At 36.7% G+C, this 21652-nt stretch overlaps 2 protein-coding genes across 9 annotated transcripts in view; one reads left to right on the top strand and one right to left on the bottom strand.

The window, feature by feature from the left end:
* SENP7 (SUMO specific peptidase 7) overlaps positions 1–21652 on the top strand; it is a 140794-nt gene that overhangs the window by 105753 nt on the left and 13389 nt on the right. For all 8 annotated transcript variants that reach the window (XM_046659227.1, XM_046659225.1, XM_046659232.1 and 5 more), the window contains 6 exons: positions 737–883; positions 6930–6963; positions 12125–12304; positions 13501–13763; positions 15659–15792; positions 17236–17352. In XM_046659227.1, coding sequence (XP_046515183.1) covers positions 737–883; positions 6930–6963; positions 12125–12304; positions 13501–13763; positions 15659–15792; positions 17236–17352 — 875 coding nt within the window. The remainder of the gene's footprint in view (positions 1–736; positions 884–6929; positions 6964–12124; positions 12305–13500; positions 13764–15658; positions 15793–17235; positions 17353–21652) is intronic.
* On the bottom strand, positions 4440–6174 carry LOC124238356 (RNA-binding protein FUS-like). The gene has a single exon (XM_046659234.1). It carries the CDS (start codon positions 6093–6095, stop codon positions 4539–4541), a length of 1557 nt encoding a protein of 518 aa, XP_046515190.1. The 5' UTR covers positions 6096–6174; the 3' UTR covers positions 4440–4538.

The raw sequence follows: 21652 nt of genomic DNA, 5'->3' as shown, positions 1-21652 counted from the left end.
AACCTGGATTTGTCTTAGTTTTGCTTCTTACTAACCGCATTACTTTGGGCAAGTTATTGAACTAATCCAAACATCTATTAACTTTACTTATGAAATGGAAAAAAAGCAACAAAGTACCTCATAGGGTGGTTGTGGTGATTAAAAGAGATATTTAAAAACTAATTTTAAACTAAAATGCTATGTAAATCTTACTTTATTTCTGTTGAGTTAAAAGTGAATAAAGGCTTTTAGGGAATATTGAATTTGAAATCATGACTTTGATATAGAGGAAGATATATTTCTGGAGTTGAGGTCTATGGAATTAATTTAGAGTTTGTCTGGTTACAGTAATTTTCTCAAGGTAAATCATATACTTAAAAAAAATTTAGAGGGGCCAGCCCTGTGGCCAAGCGGTTAAGTTCATGCACTCCGCTGCAGCAGCCCAGGGTTTCAGGGTTCAGATCCTGGGCGCAGATGTGGCACTGCTCATGGAGCCATGCTGAGGCAGCGTCCCACATGCCACAACTAGAAGGACCCACAACTGAAAATACACAACTATGTACTGGGGGACTTTGGGGAGAAAAAGGAAAAATAACATCTTTAAAAAAAAATTTAGATAACTATTTCTTCAGTAAGAACAGTATAAAATCACAAAAATTCATTGAGTAATTTAAAGAAGTATTTGACTTTGAAAATCTTTGTCAACATTTCTATAATACTTAGGGTCATATTCATTTTATAATTTATTTTTTGTTAGGCTTCATCTGAATTATGTGCATATAATCCTGTCATGGAAAACATTTCTAGTCTTCTATCTAGTAATGAGATGGATCTTCAGCTGGATTTTGTATTTACTTCTGTTTATATTGGTAAAATAAAAGGAGCTTCGAAAGGTTGTGTTACAGTAAGTATATTTAATTCTTTTTTTGTTTTAGTTTTGGATCTTGGGGAAGGCATTTTCAGATTGTCATTTCTTTTTTTAGTGAAAATGAAAATAGAATTGAGATTAATTTTATATGGGACACTTTGAATATGTTGTTATACCTACTTTGAAACATGTCTTTAATTGAGGGGAAATCCTAAAATCATAGGGAATGTCTTGAAATTATATCTCTGATCTGACTACTCTAATGAAGACCATATATGAAAAAAAAATCACGTAGTATTGATATTCTTTGGGCTCTAAAACTTATTTGATGGTAAAGTAAATTTTTATTGAGGGTGTAGTTGAGAGTAAAAAGAAGAAATCTCATTTTGCTGGCTTAAATTGTTGTAAACTGAGTTTTCCAAATTCCTAAACTTGTTATTTAAGGAACTCCAGGAACAGTTTATATTCTGTTTTTCTACTTTTCTTCAGTATTCCCCCTTGCATATTGTAAATGAAAGCTAGATGGATTTTACTCACTTCTCTGTATTTTCTCTCCATATCTGCCTGTTAAACTCCTAATCATCTTTTAAGGCTTATCTGAGATGTTTCCTCTTCAGGAAACCTTTTCTGTTTTTTCCTTCCTAGTCAGAGTTAACTTTCGCTTTACTGTGTATTTACAGCACTTTGTACATCTGTTGTAAGATTTATTCCATGGGTTTATAACTGTTTATCTTCTTGCCTAAACCTGTCCATTAGCCTTTAAGCATCTTCTGGTGAAGAGCCATGCGTTTATTTCCTTTACACCTTCCATAAATGGCTACACCTAAACAGGCACTTAGAAACATTAGTTGAATTGAATTGACTATGTCAGATTATAACTCAGGTATTTTCCTAGAAGTTTTATTAATATTTCAGTGTGTTAAGAATAGGGCAGGGAAGAAAGAAATGATAAGACGTGGTCTCTGCTTTCAAGGAACTTGTAGTGTGATGGAAGAGACAGATATGTAAATAGATGTTTACTTTACATTATGGTAAAATGTATGATGGAAATATCTACAAGAAGGGTGCGTATGGGCATGAGTACCGATATCTGTCTGGAGGAATCAGGGAAGACTTCACAGAGAAGACAGCATATGAGTTAAGACATAAAGTACATGTTCACTTGGTGACCAGGCAGGGGGAAGAGCTAATCCCAATAGAGTAAACATCACATGTGAATCCAACAAATTCTGGGAACTACAAATAGTGGGGGCTTGTGATATAGTTAAAATTGCTTTGATTGAGAGCACAAGAGCAATTTGGTTTAAAATTAATATTCTCTGGTCATTCGTTTTCAAATATTATTGATTTTGGCAGGCCTGGGATGATTTTACAATTCTTTTTCTTTAAGGAAATTTGTTCACTATTCACAGTTTCCCCCCCATTTTGCTTTTTTATTTTAAGTTCAGGTTTAACTATTTTTTTCTGTTGAGTTCTTTGTAATGGCAAAAAAGTGAATAACCTAAATCTGTATCATTAATTGATTATCTAGGGGAGGAAAATCCAACATAAATACTCAACAATGGGTTTTCATTAATTAATATATTGATTATGTTCTTACACAGTCAGGTAGGCTTAGCAGAAAACTATAAATGAATAAAAGAGCAATTTAAAGAACCCATATAATTGTGCTTATCCAGAGACAACTGCTATTAACCCTACAGGGTATATCATTCCATATTCTTCATGTTGGATACATATGTATGTTTAAAACAAAAGGGTATGACATCATGCATAGTCTTTTGTAACTTACCTTAATTACGTTCAATTAATTTAATTCCTGTTGCTGTTTTAGGATATTTGGATTGTCCTTAATTCCTGACTGTTTGACATTTCAGTTGTCCTAGTATTTTGCCATTACAAACAGTAGGGGACTGTAAATATTCAAAGAATATCATAAAGTAGGTCTTAAAAATTTGTCTGTTTTGTTGGAACACTTCTTATAATTAAAAAACTTAAATGTCTAATTATAGGAAAGTGGTTTAGAAGATTAAAGTAAATATATGCAGGTAGAATATATGCATGTGAAGAAAGGGTGAGAGGAACTCTGCAAAAATTAAAAGTTATTTTATGATGGAGGAAGCATAAGCAATTTTAAAAATTAAAAAACAATAATGAATAACATAAAAATGAGAAAAGGGTAAAAGTCTTAAAACTTTTGAGTTTTTCAGAAACCTTTTAACATATATTCTTTTTCAGACCCAGTTCATGATGCTCTCTGTAACTTAGAAATTAAAGAAATATTTTGGGGGAGTAAATTTATTAGAGAATTAAACTCAGTCATTTTCCAGACGTTTAATGAGCGTCTACTATGTATTGTTGTAGACGCTGGAGATATTGTTCTCACTCTCATGATAGTGACAATTTAGCTTAACTAGAAAAATGCCTATAGTGGGAAACTATTACATAAATTAGAGCCATTTTCTTATAGTTGGACACTTAAGTTATTATTTTTTTTTAGCGTTAAGAAAGCTGCAATGGATGTGAACATTTCATTTTTTAGATCTCAGCTTTGTTGATAGGAAAAATGTTTATTAAGTACATATTATGTTCAGAGAACTGTACTGGCTGTTGTAAGAAGTTATAAAATGGAACATTCAGCTTTATTGTTAAGTTTAGATAGATGTGATATGATTTCAGAGAACTGGTTTACCTTACTGCCACAAAAACATCTTTCTTCCTTTCTTAACTGGGGGATTAAGTTTTTGCTGGGAATAAAGTTGCCTTTGGGGGAGGTTTCATGTTGGCTTAATCACCATACCGCAGTGTAAATGAGTGTCAGATCCTTGGCAAGCTGAAAGATTTCATAGGACAAGAATACTTATGATGGGAGAATGAGAGAATAATGTAGAAAGTAAAGGCCAAAGATATGGATGCATTATTTCTAGTTCATAATTTTGTAGTAATAACTGTAAAATCTCAAAAGCAAAAACTCCTTATATTAATTTGTATAACTAATTACATTTGCTAAGATATCTTTTATGAGATTAAAGTCCCAGCGAAACAGGTCAAAAAAAAATTTGGCAAGGGAAAATATACACCAAATATATATAGCAGTTGTGTGAAAGTGACAGAAAATAGTAAGGTGTATTTGACTAAATTAAACTAGTTAACATACTTAATCAAGTGCTAGTGTCTAACCATAAGGGCTCCTCTTGGTTAGGGTCTCATCTAAAGCTGAGAGAGGTTCAGGAGGTGACCTATGTTTACCTACTTACTATTTGTGTAAGTGGCAGAGGTAATATAGGCAAGATTTGAACCCCAAGCTCAGCTTTTAGCTTACACGCTCTTTTGCTCAACTTTGGCTTTAGTGGCCGACTTACACTGTGAAATATGAGTATATTTATGAAACTACAAAATGAAATAATTTTTAAATGGGCGAAAGAATGGAGTCACAGTAAACCTGTGGTTTCACTGAACATTGTATGCTCCTTATTTGGAACTCTGTTGGTAGTTAATTTAGGTACTCATGTATCAAGACCATTTTTTTTTTTTAACTAAAACGATGGTTTTTAATGGGAACCAGAAGTATGGAAATTACATAGTCCGACACAAAAAACCCGTGGGTAGATCAGGAGTTGGAAGTTTACAAAATAATGAGGGTAACACTGGGTACAGGAAGAAAAGCTGTTCCAGAACCTCAGGAGCCAGGTTAATACGGCCTCTCCCTGCCATCCTGTCTGTGCTCACCCCTGGAGTCCATCTTGCCAGGGCCAAAGCCACCTCTGTCCTCACCACCCCGGCCCCCTCGGAAGCCCCCACGGTCCCCGCCTTGGCCTTGGTAGCTGCCCCGATCATAGCCTCCTCCGCCACCATGACGATCATCTCCATAGTTACCACCCATAGGAGAGCCTCCTGGTCCCCCTCCTGGGCCATCTGGTTTAGGGGCCTTACACTGGTTGCATTCATTCCTCCAAGAGAAGTTCGTGTTTTCACATGTAGGATTAGGACACTTCCAGTCCCCAGCTCGCTGCTGTCCTCCACCACCACCACCACCACCACTGGGGAATCCTCCCCGGCCAGCGCCACCACTGCCACCACCTCCATAGCCTCCACGGCCCATGGGTCCTCCTCGCCCTCGGCCTCCACGACCATTGCCACCACCCCGATTGAAGTCTGCTCGCTGAGTAGCAAATGAGACCTTGATAGGATTCCCAGAGAATTCTTTACCATCAAACCAGTCAATAGCTGCTTTAGCGGAAGGTGGGTCATCAAATGATACTGTTGCCTCTCCCTTCAGCTTGCCTGTTTCCCTGTCTGTGTATAGATTTATCATGGGCTGTCTAGTTTTCTTATTTATCTTAATAATACCAATCTGCTTGAAGTAATCAGCCACAGACTCAATAGTAACATTCTTGTCCAGGCCTTGCACAAAGATGGTGTTGTTGTCTGAATTATCCTGTTCAGAGTCATGACGTGATCCTTGGTCCCGAGGGCCACCAAATTTATTGAAGCCACCACGGTCACTTCTGCCCATGCCACCTCTGCCTCCACGGCCACCTCCACGACCTCTGGGTTCATAGCCACCACTGCTGTGGTTGTAACCACCACCACCGCCCCAGCCACGGCCCCCACGGTCCTGCTGGCCTCCCCCGTAGCCACTGCTGCCACCACCACTCTGGTCCTGATTGTCATAACCGTCGCCACCGCCACCACTCATGGAGGACTGATCTTGGCCATAGCTACCTCCACCACCCCCTCTGCCACCTCCACTGCTGCTGTTGTACTGGTTCTGCTGTCCATAGACCTGAGGAGGATTATAGGAGCTTGGCTGCTGTCCATAGCTTGGCTGCTGTCCACCATAGCCAGACTGCTGGCCATAGCCTCCACTTTGGGGCTGCCCATAGCCGCTGCTCTGAGAACTGCTACCGTAACTTCCCGAGGTGCTGCTAGGAGTTGGCTGCTGACCATAACCAGGGTAGGAGGACTGCTGCCCGTAAGACGACTGAGATCTCTGGCCACTGCCATATCCACCAGTTGAGCCATATCCCTGGGGAGCTGACTGAGTGCCATAGCTGTTCTGGGTCTGTCCATAAGAACCACCATAGCTGCTCTGGCCATAGCTTGAAGTGTCTGCTGACTGACCGTAACCGCTGTAACTCTGCTGTCCATAGGGTTGATTGCTCTGCTGGGAATAGCCCTGCCCAGGCTGGGTGGGGTAGGCCCCATAACTTTGGGTTGCTTGTTGGGTATAATCGTTTGAGGCCATGTCCGCGCACGCGCGCACAGGCCGACAAGCAACAAGATTCCAACGCTACGGAGCACCGACGCCTCGAGGACTGACTCAAGACCATTTTTGATTTTGTTTTGTGCTCACAGACTGTACCCCTGATTTGGTCATCACTTTCATAAATGTGTTGATCAAAAGAGAAACCTAACCAAAGAATAAATAAATAGGCATAAATTCATTTGGCATTAATGGAGAAACAAACTTCAAAGCACAAGCTTATTTTAGATGGTACACGTGAGATTTAGGTGCTCCACAGCTCCTGGGAGTTTATTCTAACTTAAGGGGGTCAGATATGTACAAAAGGTACCTAGAGAAAATTAGTGTCCTTGTACAGAAGAAGCAGAAAGAGCCAAGAACCTTGCTGAATTGTCGGTCAGGAGGGAATTTGTAGCGTGGAACAAAGAAGGATGAATACTGGGAATGTTGGCAAAGCCAAGAATCAAACCCTGTGTTGTGGTTTATTTACCAGTCAGTGACTCCTTGTGAGATTTCTTGGCAGTTTCTTCTGGACTTTGTCTTATTTCTTAAATATTCAGGGAACATTTTTGGAAAATATATTAAATAAAATCTTACTGTTTTTTTGTAAATGAACATGTTGAGAGTTAAAATTACTTGTGCAGTGTTCTTAAACTTTCATAAAACTGTCTTTACAGTGAAGCATTTTTTTGGTTTATTGATAAAAAGACTTGAGCACTTTTTGTCTAGCCTTTGAGTATGTACTTGTGGTTTGAAAAAGAAAAAAAATTTGAAAATTTTGAATAGTAACACGTTTTGAGTGGTAACTCATTTTTTGCTTTTTTATTTTTCCTTTAGTTCACAACAAAGTATATTAAGATCCCATTTCAAGGTAAGCTATCATTGTCTTATGAACTATTTTCACTGTAATTTTGAGCATAAAGTAATTGGTCAGCAAAAATTCTGAAACCTTTGTGCAACTAGTTCCATAATTTTTTCCAGAATTTAAGTAAAACTAAGATTAATGTGTTTCAACGTAACACTTTTTTTGGCAACTTCAAAAGGAGTTAAAATATTTTGTAAGACTGAAAATGGTATACTATTGTTTTAATGACTTCAAGTCAGCTAATATTAAGGGACTTATGGTAATTTCTTGGTGTTAACAGAAATAAAATTTTGATAGCAAGAAGATTTTTGGTAGATAAAACTGGATGAGAATAGTAACTATAAGAAAGGAAGCATAAGGAAAATTTTTAACGTTGCACATAAACATGTAAAATGGTGTTGTGTAGGGGTTAAGAGAGATTTTTTTTATACCATTTCTTATCTGAGTAAGGCAAAGTAGATTGGAAAATGTACCTGCACCTTGTAGAGACTCAGACCATTTTCTTATTCTCTCCCCAGCTAAAACCTTTCAGAATAAATAATGACACTAAGAAAACAACTAATAGACAATAGAAAATAGTCTTTTTAGAGAATGAATTATGAAAAGAATAAGGAAGAAAAATATACACAAATAGCATTTTAGAAATGAACTAGGGAAGAGCAAGCTTCTCTTCCAAGACTGAAGATGTGATCAAAGTAACTTTAATTAGACTCCCCAGACACCCATGTACAGAATCCAAAGCTATGTGTTATGATAATGAATCTAGTAATTAGGAAGCTACTATAAGTAGTAAGAATATATAAGGCACAGAATAAATATATTGACATTGTTTTTTTTTTTTAAAAGATTTTATTTTTTTCCTTTTTCTTCCCAAAGCCCCCCGGTACATAGTTGTATATTCTTCATTGTGGGTCCTTCTAGTTGTGGCATGTGGGACGCCGCCTCAGCGTGGTTTGATGAGCAGTGCCATGTCCGCACCCAGGATTCGAACCAACGAAACACTGGGCTGCCTGCAGCGGGGCGTGTGAACTTAACCACTCGGCCATGGGGCCAGCCCCTATATTGACATTCTTAATTAGGAAATTAGAATAAATAAGGACCTACAATTTAAAAAGAAATAATAATTTCGTAAAAGATAGTGCCATAATCTAAGGTTAAAGACCTGTGTAACAGAGGTACCTCTCAAATTCTTTATTTTTAATTGAGGTATGATTGACACATTAATTTCAGGTGCACCACATAATGATTCAGTATTTGTATATATTGTGAAATGATCACCACAAGTCTAGTTAATGCCCATCCCCATATATAATTACAAAAATTATTTTTCTTATGATGAGGACTTTTAAGATCCAGTCTCTCAGCAAGTTTCAAATATGCATTACAGTATTATTAACTGTAGTCACCATGGTGCGCATTAAATCCTCATGACTTATTTTATAACTGGAAGTTTGTACCTTTTGACCTCCTTCACCCATTTTGCCCATTCCATCCCCCTGCCTCTGGCAACCATCATTCTGATCTCTTTGTCTATGAGCTTGGTCTTTTCTTTTTAGATTCCAGATATTAATGTTATCATACAGTATTTGTCTTTGTCTGTCTATTTCACTTATCGTAAAGCGTTCAAGGTCCATCCCTGTTGTTGGAAATGGCAAGGTTTCATTCTTTTTTACGGCTGAATAACATTCTGTTGTATATATATATACCACATCTTCTTCATCCATTCATCCATCAATGGACAATTAGGTTGTTTCCATATTTTGGCTATTGTGAATAATGCTGCAATGAACATGGGGGTGCATATACTTTTTTTGAATTAGTGTCTTTGTTTTCTTTGGATAAGTACTCAAAAGTGGAATTGCTGGATCATGTGATAGTTCTATTTTTAATTTTTTGAGGAACCTCCATACTATTTTCCATAGTGGCTATACCAATTGTCATTTCCACTGACAGTGAACAAGCTTACCTTTTCTGCACATCCTTGCCAACACTCGTTATTTCTTGTCTTTTTGATAATAGCCAATCTAACAGTTGTGAGGTGATATCTCATTGTGATTTTGATCTGCATTTCTGTGGTGATCTCACTACATCTAACTATAATCTATAGCTAAAAACCTGTGTAACATAGCTACTCTCATTCTTGTGCTACAAACCTCAAAAATGATATTTTAGGGGGGCTGGCCTGGTGGTGTAGCGGTTAAGTGCGCACTTTCCACTTCGGCGGCCCGGGGTTTGCCAGTTCGGATCCCGGGTGTGGACATGGCACCGCTTGGCAAGCCATGCTTGGTGGGCAGGCGTCCCACATATAAAGTAGAGGAAGATGGGCACGGATGTTAGCTCAGGGCCAGGCTCCCTCAGTAAAAAGAGGAGGATTGGCAACAGATGTTAGCTCAGGGCTAATCTTCCTCAAAAAAAAAATGATATTTTAGGTTTCATAGTTAATATTTGTACTTTGTTTCAAATATTGCTTTCTTTTTTAACTTTTCTATCCCAAATGATTTTTAAATGATGATTTTAATTAAAAATTGTGAAAAAATACTCTTGTCAGTGGTAATGGGTTTACTATTTTATAATGGAAGAGGAAAATAATAGTCTTCTTTCCTAAATCCTGTCTATGCTAAATTCCCGTCTACAGAAATCTTTTAAAAACAAGACACGCATATAAAAGGTTTTTATAGATGAGAAACCTACGGGATAAATGTTAATTCTTTTCCTACAGCAGCTGAGAGAAAAATTGATTTATCCATATTTATATTAGATATTAATTATGTTTGGATATGGCTTAAAGAAAATAGTGTATTTTTCCTTTACATAGAAGAAATGCAGAGATAGACCTGACAGGGCTGATGTGGTGTTTCTTTGGTCCTCAGGGGTACAGGCTCTTTTATTTTTCTATTCCGTCATCCCTGACCCATGACTTTCGTCTTCACATTTGTCTCATGCTTCATATGGCTCCTCATACTCAAGCCATCGTGTTAGTGCTCCAGGTAGAAAGCAGGAGGAAGGGGAACATGGTAAGAAGGGCACATACCACCTGTCTCAGGCCTTTCTCGTGCCTTGTTGGATGTGCATGCCACCTAACCTCTTCTACTTACATTTTTTTTAGCTAGAACTTAGTCATATGACCACACTATCTATTTGCAAAGGAAGCTAGGAAGCAGAGTTTTTAAAGGCTGAGTATCTTGCTTCCTAAGTAAAATTAGGGCTCTGTTACTAAGATACCTAACAGTAGGTAGGAAAAGTGAGAGCCACTCCCACTCTCAGTGTCTACCATATGTTGCCCTGTAACAGAATAAACCAAATATTGGGGGAAAATTTCATAATGAGGTAAATTTTTCTTATGATGGTGGTGTTAAATCCCTCTCTTTTTTTTTTTAAAGGGAAACTTTTAAAAGTGATCTTCCTAAAGAAAATTTAGCTTTCATACTAAAAGATTGGAACGTTTGGATTAATAGTGGTTTTCTGGATTTCACAGAAATAGTATCAACTATTTGGGGCTGTGAGCTGCATGAGGAAGAAATACTGAGAAAGTTTTCTGAAGAATCTCACTTTTCTTTTAGTTTAATCTTTGTCTTTGCTGCCAGTTTCGCTGACAGTTTTCAGAATGGTAGAGTTACAGTGCTCATCGATTTGAAGAATTAATATTGTTAAAATGTCCATACTACCCAAAGCAATCTATAGATTCAGTGTAATCCCTATCAAAATTCTAATGGCATTTTTCACAGAAATAGAAAAACCAATCCTCAAATTTATATGGAACAGCAGAAGACCCCAAACAGCCAAAGCAATCCTGAGAAGAACGTACTTGGAGGCATTACACTTCCTGATTTCAAACTGTATTATGAAGCTGTAGTCATCAAACAGTATGATATGGCATAAAAACAGACTCATAGATCAATGGAACAGAATCGAGAGCCCAGCAATGAACCCTTGCCTATACAGTCAATTAATTTTTGACAAAGGAGCCAAGAATATACAATGGGGAAAAGACTGTCTCTTCAATAAACGGTACTGGGAAAGCTGGACAGCCACATGCAAAAGAATGAAACTGGACCCTTATCTCTACTATACCCTACTAAATATATCAAAATGGATGGAAGATTGAAACATAAGGCCTGAAACCATAAAACTCTTAGAAGAAAACACAGGCGGTAAGCTCCTTGATGTTGATCTTGGCAGTGAGTTTTTGGATTTGACCCCAGAACCAAAGGCAACAAAAGCAAAAATAAATGGAACTACATCAAAGTAAAACGTTTCTGCACAGCAACCACCAACAAAATGAAAAGGCAGCCTATGGAATGGGAGAAAATATTGGCAAATCATATATCTGATAAGGGGTTTATATCCAAAATGTATACTTCAATAGCAAAAAACCAAACAATTTGATTAAAAAATGAGCAGATGAATGGAATGGAAATTTTTCCAAAGAAGACATACAAATGACCAATGAGAACATGAAAAGGTGCTCAGCATCACAGAAATGCAAATCAAAACCACAAGGAGATATCACTTCACACCTGTTAGATTGGCTATCATCAAAAAGACAAGGGATAAGTGTTGGTGAGGATGTGGAGAAAAGGGAGCCCTGGTGCACTGTTGGTGAGAATGTAAATTGGTGCAACCACAATGGAAAATAGTATGGAGGTTCCTCAAAAAATTAAAAATAGAACTACCATATGATCCAGTAATCCCACTTATGGGTATATATCCAAAGAAAATGAAAACGGAATTTTGAAGAGAGATCTGCACCCCCATGTTCATTACAGTGTTATTCACAATAGACAAGATATGGAAGAGCCTAAGTGTCTGTTGATAGATGGATGGCTAACAATATGGTATATCTATACAGTGGAATATTGTCCAGCCATGTGAAAGAAGATCCTGCCATTTCCAACAACATGGATGGACCCTGTGACTAAATTTCTACGTTTAATTATCATTTAATAATTATTTGGCCCTTTCTAATTGTAATATTATCTATTTTAATCTAATAGTATTGTTTGGGGTATTTTACCTAAGTTTAGTGAAGTGCATTGGAAATAATATTTTTGAAAAACTTTGCATATAATTTTTATTGAAAAATGTAGTGTGTTAAAGAGTCATTTGGTACGTAAATGTTGTATTCCTAAGTAGATTAATTTATGAGTTTATCTTTTATTTGTTTCAGTATCCCTAAATGAGGTTTCATTGCTAGTGGATACCACACATTTAAAGAGGTTTGGGTTATGGAAAAGTAAGGATGATGATCACAGTAAAAGGAATCATGCTATCATTTTCCTCTGGGTCTCTTCAAATTATCTTCAAGAGATTCACACCCAACTAGAAAACTCTGTATTAAGCCAGCAGTGTAAGTATAGAATGATTTCTAAATTTCAGAATAACCTGAGAAGTCCTATAAATAAAGTAGTTTTATTCTAAAATAATTAATAGAATGTAATTATTTCATTTAGTTGAAATTAAGTTCATTGAATTAATGATAATTTTATTCCTTAATTTTATGTAAGGTAAATTATTTATTTCATGATTTCTCCTAATAATTTTACTGAGTTAAGTGAAATTATCTTCTAAAACAAAAGGAATACCTTATCTTTTGGTCAGTTACCATCTGTGGTTACCGTTCTTAGGAGTTTTTTGCTCTCATTTCATAATGAAGTGTAAAAAGACTAATCAGCAGCAGAGTTAAATAAAATACAGGTCTTTACTTTCAGCATTTTCTTTAGTTGCTACAAAAGAAAACTCAGTTTACTTATATATCATTGCTCTAAGACTGGGTTGAATACTTTTCTATATGCTCCTCTAACACTTATCTATATATATGCATCTTGAGATATTTCCCAACTTTGTTGAGTTTCCAGCTCCTAAAGTAGTCTGGTTTAGAAGTTCGTTCTTACCTCTTTGGTCTCTCTACCTTCCCCCCCCAACTCCCTTGTACATTAAAGGTTAAAGTAGTTAAGTAGTGGACTGAATTTTATACCTTTAATTAGTTATTTTGCTGTCCTAATTACTTCCAAATTAGTTGGGAAAATTCATGATTAAGTAGTAGAGAAATTGGGGAAATATAATGAGCCACTTATGATCATTATCAGGGGAGAGAATGTCACTTGAGACCACTGTTGAAATGATTGATCAAAGATGATTTTGAAGGAAATGTTTGATTGGCATACTTTTTTAATTGATAGATTTTTATATATGGAGAAGCCTATAGAAAAATAATTAATTGCTTACTAATGATTCATTCCTTTATTCATACATTCGTTAACAAGGTTTATTAGCACCTACTAAATGTCAGGTACTGGAGATCCAGCAGTCAGTACCGTTGTGGAGTTTCCATTCCAATGCAGTAGGCATCTAAAAACTGAGAGTTTCGGTTCTAGGTCACTAATGGCCTAGTTTGGGATTTAATTTGCCTGAGTTATTAACTAACATACAAAGTACTTTGTTGGGTTATATACCAACCTTGCTGTTATTAATAATTAAATTATTTTAGTTATAATCTCCTTGAAAAATAATGCTACTGGTAAAAATTTCTTTTTTCTTTTATAGCAAAATCCAGTGAATTCATTTTCCTTGAGCTACACAATCCTATTTCACAAAGAGAAGAACTGAAATTGAAAGATATTATGACAGAAATAAGTACAACCAATGGAGAATTAGAGCTTTCTTATCCGTTGTCTTGGGTTCAGGCACTTCCATTATTTCAGAAATTCTCTTCAAAAGAAAGTTCTTTTATTCATTATTACTGTGCCTCAACTTGTTCTTTCCCTGCTGCTGCTGCTGAGGAAATGAAGATGAAACCAATATCCCAGGTTAGCATGTGATTAATGTAATTGGGGAGGGAGAGGGAGGAGGGTCAGCAAAAATTTTTCCCTTTGAAATTAGGCTGATTTCAAAATACTTTGTTTTGTCAAAAGGGCACAGGAGCTGACCTGAAAGAACTCCCAATGCCAAAGCTAGAACAGTTTGATCAACAAAATCAATGATAGCAAGTGATTATTATCAAAGAATAAAATAAATACCCATGAATCTATATTGATACAAGTAAATAACAATTAATGAATAAATAAATAATAAATAGTAGATAAGGGACAGTGCTTTCTTAGAAAAATATTCCAATTAATAATTGTAAAAGGAATTAGAGAGATATAAAACCACCACTAGAAATTCCAGTTATTATTGTTGCAGGCAAGGTCCACTGAGAGATGCTAAATTTAATAGGTGAAAACTTTTTTTTTCTTTCTACTGAGGAAGATTTGCCCTGAGCTAACACCTGTTGCCAATCTTCCTCTTTTTTTTTGCTGAGGAAGATTTGCTCTGGGCTAACATCCATGCCAGTCTTCCTCTATTTTGTATGTGAGTCGTCACCACAGCGTGGGCACAAGTGGTGTAGGTCCATGCGCAGGAACCGGACCTGGGCCACCAAAGCGGAGTATGCCAAACTTAACCTCTGGGCCGCTGGGACTGCCTCAATAGGTGAAAACTTAAGGAGAAACAGGATAATGTGCATAATCTCGAAGTCTCTCGCCCAAAATATTTATTAATTATAGAAAGAAAAGTAGTAACTTTACAGTGGAGAAACCTGGCAGAGGTTACATTAACCCAAGTGATCAAAGTTAACTTCACCAGTAATGAGACATAGTGACATAATGTACCTGTCACATCATGCACCAAGAAGGGAACATGACTTCTGTGGTGTTCTTCCCAATATTGTATAAACTCAATTTAATCATGAGAAAAATCAGACAAACCCTATCACAAAATAACTGACCAATGCTCTTAACAAATATCAAAGTCATGAAAGACGGAGGAATTGTAGGATCCTGAAACAGAAAAAAGATAATTAGTGGAAAAACTGGTGAAATCGGAATAAAGTCTGTAGTTTACTTTGTATTATTATACCAAGGTTAATTTCTTAGTTTTGATAATTGTGCTGTGGTTATATAAGATGTTAAGGTTATGGGAGTCTGGGAGAGGCTTGTTTGTTTTTTGCAACTCTTCTGTAAGTCTAAAATTATCGTGAAACAATATAAGTTTGAAAATGTTACGTTTATTTTTGTGGGAGATTGGTAATATACATGTAGCTTGTCTATCTCTGCCAAATACCTGTAGAAAGGACAGTGTTTATTAAGTTTGCTATGGCACGTGCGCACGAGTTTGGTCTGGGGCTAATCTGCTATTTAAATAAAGGCCTATGGAAAAGCCACGTTAGTGGAAGATGAGGTGTAAGACTTCCCCACTACCTTTCTGTATGCATAAGGTTGTAAAAACTTCACATGGTAATTGCATCATATATACAAATTTGTATCATACTTTCCCATTGAATGATACAATATCAGTTTATGTTATTATAAAGACATTTTGGTCTCTCTTTTAAATCTTATTTTTTCCTTGTCTTTATCACCTCTTTTGTTCATTTGGAATTGCATAGTTTTCAGATTCTTCTTTAATTATAAAACCCAAATCTCTAAGTAACACTTCAAGTTAATCTTTTACCATTGTATATATGGTATCTTTTGATCAAAAGTATTATCTTGATTTGGTTATGTCTTTGTAGAAATTCTAAAGGTGTAGATGTAACTCATTGGTATGAGTTTCTTTTAGTCACATTTTCTCTTACAAGTCTAGGTTTTGACTTTGTCCTTTTGAGAGTTAATATGTATTTCTGTATCTATAAGCAGACTTTTTCTTTGCCATTTCCTGTCAGCCTTCAAACATCGATACAGCCAAACCTACTTACACCTTCCTGCAGAAGCAAAGTAGTGGTTGCTACTCACTTTCTATCACCTCTAACCCAGACGAAGAATGGCGAGAAGTCAGGCACACTGGACCTGTTCAGAAGTATGTACCGTGTCATAGCCCGTTTGTAATAGGTGGGCACATTAGTAGTTTTCATTCATGTTGCTGATTTTAAGTAGTTTACCTTTTTAAATGTTTTGAGTTTTACTTTCACCTCTGACAGTTAATAATGGAAATAATTATTTTTTATTTATGAGAAAGTTAAAAAATTTTATTAAGAAAATAGTTGGTGCCATTTCATTTAGTTTTATGTCAGTAAGACAGAAATGACAGCCAAAATGTCAAATTTGGTAAGATTAAAGCATTTATTGAAAATATTTGAATAGCACTGTATGGTTTTTAAGATTATATATTCCATGTCTGAATATGTGATAGGAAAAGTGACATCGCTTACTCGTGTGCCTTAATTTAAGGTGTTTTGGAGTTTATCAGAACTTCCGTTTCAAAGAAGTTGCGTCTTTGTTCATATTTCATCTTTTATATATCTTCTCATGGTGGTAAGGCAGAATGGGAAATCTGTGCATTTGAGGATGATTTCTTTTCCTCTATGTGATTCCTTTTCTCTGTTTAAAAAAAAAAAGCAAATGAAAGCATAGGATAGGAAAACAGACAATAAAATAGTGATGTCATATTAGCATTTAAAATTTTCACATATTCTTACTTGATTTAGGCACCATGGTTACCAAGATTAAATCAATTGTGGATAACTCTTATCTTGTTGACTCTTTCTGGTTCAAGAAGTATATATTATACCTTTATTATTGGCTACATTTGTGCAACAAGTACCACCCTGTCTATTCCAAGATTATAGCCAGGAATTCACAACTGCTCTTATTTCTAGGCTTTATGAGAGGGTGCCAGAAGAAAGGTGCCTAATTAGTTGTCAGCTGTTTTCTACTTCTTTCTGGTTGTGTTCTAATTATCCATTTCCTTTATGTTCTCTTGAATTTCACATTGTAAGTGCCTTGTTATGGGACACTTGCCTTCTAAGCTCCCATCTGATTTCTTTATTGCCCAGCTGCTGGTGTAGACTATCCACCAGTAGGAGAACTTAGTTTTTGACTGTTGGCTCTACTAAATGGAAGGGAACTGGTCTTAAGGATTCAAACTTAGAGGTGGAAAGTGGAGCATAGGCCAGTCTTCTATGATTTATTACATCAGTTTGTTGAAAGTTAAAAATTGTGCACAAGAGAGACATCCTCAAAGGCATCGTAACTGATTAAGAGATACATATTGATTAGATAAGTATTGATACCAGCCCACACGGGAAGGATTGGAAGTGAAAAGATACTCAATGAGAGTACTATTAGTAGCTTGTGAAAGTAAAGGGAGGAAAATGTAATTGCTTGTATGCTGTCAAATATTTTTTACCCTACACATTTTAGTTATTGAATGCTACTGCCCTGTATTGTTCTATATAGCAAATGTTTTTGATAATAGACTTTTCAATAGCAAGGTATTTTAACTTTATTTTTACTTTTTAAGGTTGATTGTATATCCTCCACCACCTACTAAAGGGGGATTAGGTGTAACTAATGAAGATCTGGAGTGCTTAGAAGAAGGAGAGTTTCTTAATGATGTAATCATTGATTTTTACCTTAAGTAAGTACAATGATAAATGGTCTTCTCATTTGTTTTACAGGTTTTGTTGTGAATCTTAAAATAAATGTCTTTATCTCTGAAGTATTTTATCTCTAGCTAAAAATAACCTACTAAGATTTGAGAGTTGAAAAATTTTGCCTACCAGAGTTTACTAGAGTTGACTAATTGAGTTTCCTTTACTTCCCATTGATACTATATACTTCAGAAGTTACTGGTTTTTTGTTTTCGTTTGTTTGTTTCTGATTTATACTTCTTTGAGTACGGTATTATTGTGGTGAAGGAAGTACTTAACATCATTACAGATGAGTTTGGGAATTGAGAAGAAGCAACTCCGTGTAGTTATCTATCATACCTTTAAGTGCTCTAAGAGTTGACTGTCATTTTACAAATCCATATCACTATTCCATTAAAAAGTAATTGTCAACTTTTTGTATGGCCAAGCTGAAGGTATAGATAGGGAAGTTTTATAAACTTTCGGGGGCAAAGATAATTTGTGTCTAGCCCCCATTGTGGATTGTTATCCCTAGACCTACATTTCCAACAATTCTTTCAGATATCTCCCACTGAGTATTTCACTGACCCCTCTCAAACCAACTTTATTGTCATCTTGCCTAAGCCCTATTGTTTTACTGATAATACTATCCTTATTCTAGTTACTTAGGCTCAAAATCTCACATTATCATTTTCTCTTCATCTCAGACATTGTAGATTTAATCTTTGTAAGTTTGATTTGTGTCTTTTTTATGTCTTCCGTGTCTCTATTTAACTTTTTGAACATTTGGAATATAGTTCTAATGACTCTTTTAATGTACTTTTCTGCTTATTCACACATCTATGTCAGTTCTGGGGTCGATTTGAACTGACTGATTTTTCTCTTTGTTGTAAGTTATATATATATATATTTTTTAGCTTCTTTGCATGTCTAGTGATTTTTTATTGGATGTTGGGTATTTTTGTTTGCTTTTGGTGAGGAATATTGGCCCTGAGTTAACATCTCTTGCCAAGCCTCCTCTTTTTGCTTGAGGAAGAGTGTCCCTGAACTAACATCTGTACCAGTCTTCCTCTATTTTGTATGTGGGATGCCTCCACAGCATGGCTTGACAAGTGGTATGTAGGTCTGTACCTGGGATCCGAACATGTGAACCCTGGGCCTCTGAAGCGGAGTGTGTGAACTTAACCACTATGCCACTGGGCTGGCCCCGGGTGCTGGGTATTTTTATATTCCTATAAATATTCTTGAGTTTTGTTCTGAAACACAGATTATTTAACACAAATTAAAAACAGTTTGAGACTTTTAAGGGTCTTACTTTTTTAAGATTTGTTAGGTGAGACCAACAAATTAATCCCCACTACTGAGGAAAGACCCTCTGAGTACTCTACCCAATGCCTGATGAATTACGAGGTTTTCCAGCCTGGCTGATAGGCAGCGGCACTGTTCCTGCAGCCTGCATGATGCTGGGTTTCCCTCTAATCTTTCCAGATAGTTCCTTCCCGAAGCTTGGATATTTTCCTTATATACATGCACTGATCAATATTCTGCTAAATACTTGAGGAGGACTCTCTGCAGATGTCTGGAGTTCTCTTTCTAGACAGCTCTTTTCTTTTCAGTATTCTCTTCTGCAAACTTGAGCTGCTTGGTTTCTTCAAGCTCTCAGCATCTCCTCCACTCAGGGGGTCTGTCAGTCTCCACCTGGGTTACTCCTTCCTGTGCTGCAGTCTGGATGCCATCAAGGCAGTAAGCTGGGGCATTAGTGGAGCTCACCTTGTGTGTTTCTCGTTTCTCAAGGATCACTGTTCTTGGTTACCTGATGTCTAGTGTTTGGAAAACTATTGTTTCATATATTTTGTCCTATTTTTTGCTTGTTTCAAGCAGGAGGGTAAATCTGGTCCCTGTTATATTATCTTGGCTGGGAGCGGAAGTCTCCATTATCATTGTCTCTCTCTCTTTTTTTTTTTTTGCTCAGGGCGAATCAGGAAGATTCGCTCTGAGCTAACATCTGTGCCAGTCTTTCTCTATTTTCTATGTGGGATGCTGCCACAGCATGGCCACTGATGAGTGGGGTAGATCTGTGCCTGGGAACCGAACCTGGGCTACCAAAGTGAGTGCCCCTAACTTATCCAGTAGGCCACGGGGCTGGCCCCTTCCATTATCATTGACTCTTAACCCTCCCTTGCCTCTTTACTCAGTGGCCAATTTTAGTAGATTCTGTCTTTCAAATTTATTTATTCTCTTTCCTCTGTCATCATGATCTTTCTAGTACTCCTTATCTTACCTAAATTGTTAGTCTGTCTTTTTAACTAGTCTCCTTGTATCTTTTGTCTCTATTTTTTCCTATCCCTTAAGTAAATTATTACTACCGTTATTCTTCTTAAACTAATCCATGAATTCAATTCCCATTAGAAACTTTGAGCTTTTCTTATTACCAGTCGAAATGAGTTCAGACACAGCCTGGCATTTGAGGATGTTGATATGACAGTAATCTGTCTTTTCAGCCATCTACTAATAACCCTACACATACTACATAGTCCAGCAGAATTGAATTACAAACAGTTTACTAGACAAAACCCATCTTTATGCGCTCTTCTGCCTTAATACCCTGTGTTATTTTTGCTTTCTGGAATACTTTCCCCTTCCTCTCAGCCTGTTGAATTTTTTTTTTTTTTGGGGTGAGGAAGATTGGCCCTGAGTTAACATCTGTTGCCAATCTTCCTCGTTTTTTTTGCTTGAGGAAGATTGTCCTTGTGCTAACATCTGTGCCAGTCTTCCTCTATTTTATGTGGGGTGGTACCACAGCATGGCTCTGTGAGCGATGCCAGGTCTGCACCTGGGATCTGAACCCACAAACCCTGAGCCACTGAAGCGGAGCCTGTGATGCCACTGGGTCAGCCCTGAACCTGTTGAAATTTTATTCTTCTTCCAAGGTTTCTCTCAAGTGGTACTCTCATACAACTTTTCCTAATCTTCTAAACAAATATTATTAACTTTTGTAATACTTCATTTGCATCTCTTTTATCGTACTTATAAATATTTTGCCTTATTTTAAAGTTATTTGGTGGTATTATGATCATTCTCCTTCGAAAGGTTAAGCATCTTACATCTTACTTATTTTTGTATCCACCTAATTGTGTCAAATTTATAGTTTGTGAGATGAGTTGAATCATCTTAGGTGTTAATTTTGTTATGTTTCATTGGAATTAACTAATCAAGTTTTATTTCTAATTCAATTCTAATAGTATTTTTCTATACTTACTTTTCACTGAACCACCCATATCTCTGTCTCACTGACTGCTTTTCAGAGGAGACTCTTTAAAGATTGGCACCTGAGCTAACAACTGTCACCAACCTTTTTTTTTTCTGCATTTTTCTCCCCAAATCTCCCCAGTACATAGTTGTATATTTTTTAGCTGTGGGTCCTTCTAGTTGTGGCATGTGGGACACTGCCTCCGCGTGGCCTGACAAGCGGTGCCATATCCGTGCCCAGGATCCAAACTGGTGAAACCCTGGGCTGCTGAAGTGGAGCCCGTGAACTTAACCACTCGGCCAGGGGGCCGGCCCCAGAGGAGATTCTGACTCTTTTTTGTAAACTATTTTCTGTTTATTTTTTAAATTGACGAATAACTTTCAAGTAGTAAAGTGCATAAATCTTAAGGGTACAACTAATGAATGTTCATATATGTATGCACCCATTTGTCATCATTCAGATCAAGAGGAAGAGCACTTCCAGCTTCCTTTGCATCTCCTTCCACGTAGTGTACTCTCCCCTTAACCATGTCAGAAAAATTCCAAGTTGTGTTTGTCTTTTATGCTTTATTATTATTATTATTTTTAACTTTTTTTTTTGAGGAAGGTTAGCTCTGAGCTAACTGCTGCCAATCCTCCTCTTTTTGCTGAGGAAGACTGGCGCTGAGCGAACATCCATACCCATCTTCCTCCACTTTATATGTGGGACGCCTACCACAGCATGGCATGCCAAGCGGTGCCATGTCTGCACCCGGGATCCGAACCGGCGAACCCTGGGCTGCCCAAGTGGAATGTGCGAACTTAATTGCTGCGCCACTGGGCTGGCTCCTATTTCTTGATTTTTTTTAAGCAATTACAAGGTCATTTTCAGACCTACACGAACTATTAAGAATAGCCGAGTTCTTTAATTATGAAGGCTTTAATCACTGAATGATTGAATTACAAGCTTATGTTGAAGAGTTGTTTTAGTATAGAAGTGGACTAAGTATTTAGAGATTAGTCATGTCTCAGAGTTATTAACATTTTCATAGATTTATTTAGGAGTGTCAAATTTCAGTT

Source organism: Equus quagga, chromosome 4 (genome assembly GCF_021613505.1).
Source record: "Equus quagga isolate Etosha38 chromosome 4, UCLA_HA_Equagga_1.0, whole genome shotgun sequence".
Classification (NCBI taxonomy): domain Eukaryota; kingdom Metazoa; phylum Chordata; class Mammalia; order Perissodactyla; family Equidae; genus Equus; species Equus quagga.
Note: the sequence above shows the minus strand (reverse complement) of the source record. Positions and strands in the feature narration are given on the sequence as shown.

Bases quoted from the DNA above. Each gene is read 5' to 3' on its own strand.
- LOC124238356 (XM_046659234.1), bottom strand. From the start codon at position 6,095: ATGGCCTCAAACGATTATACCCAACAAGCAACCCAAAGTTATGGGGCC.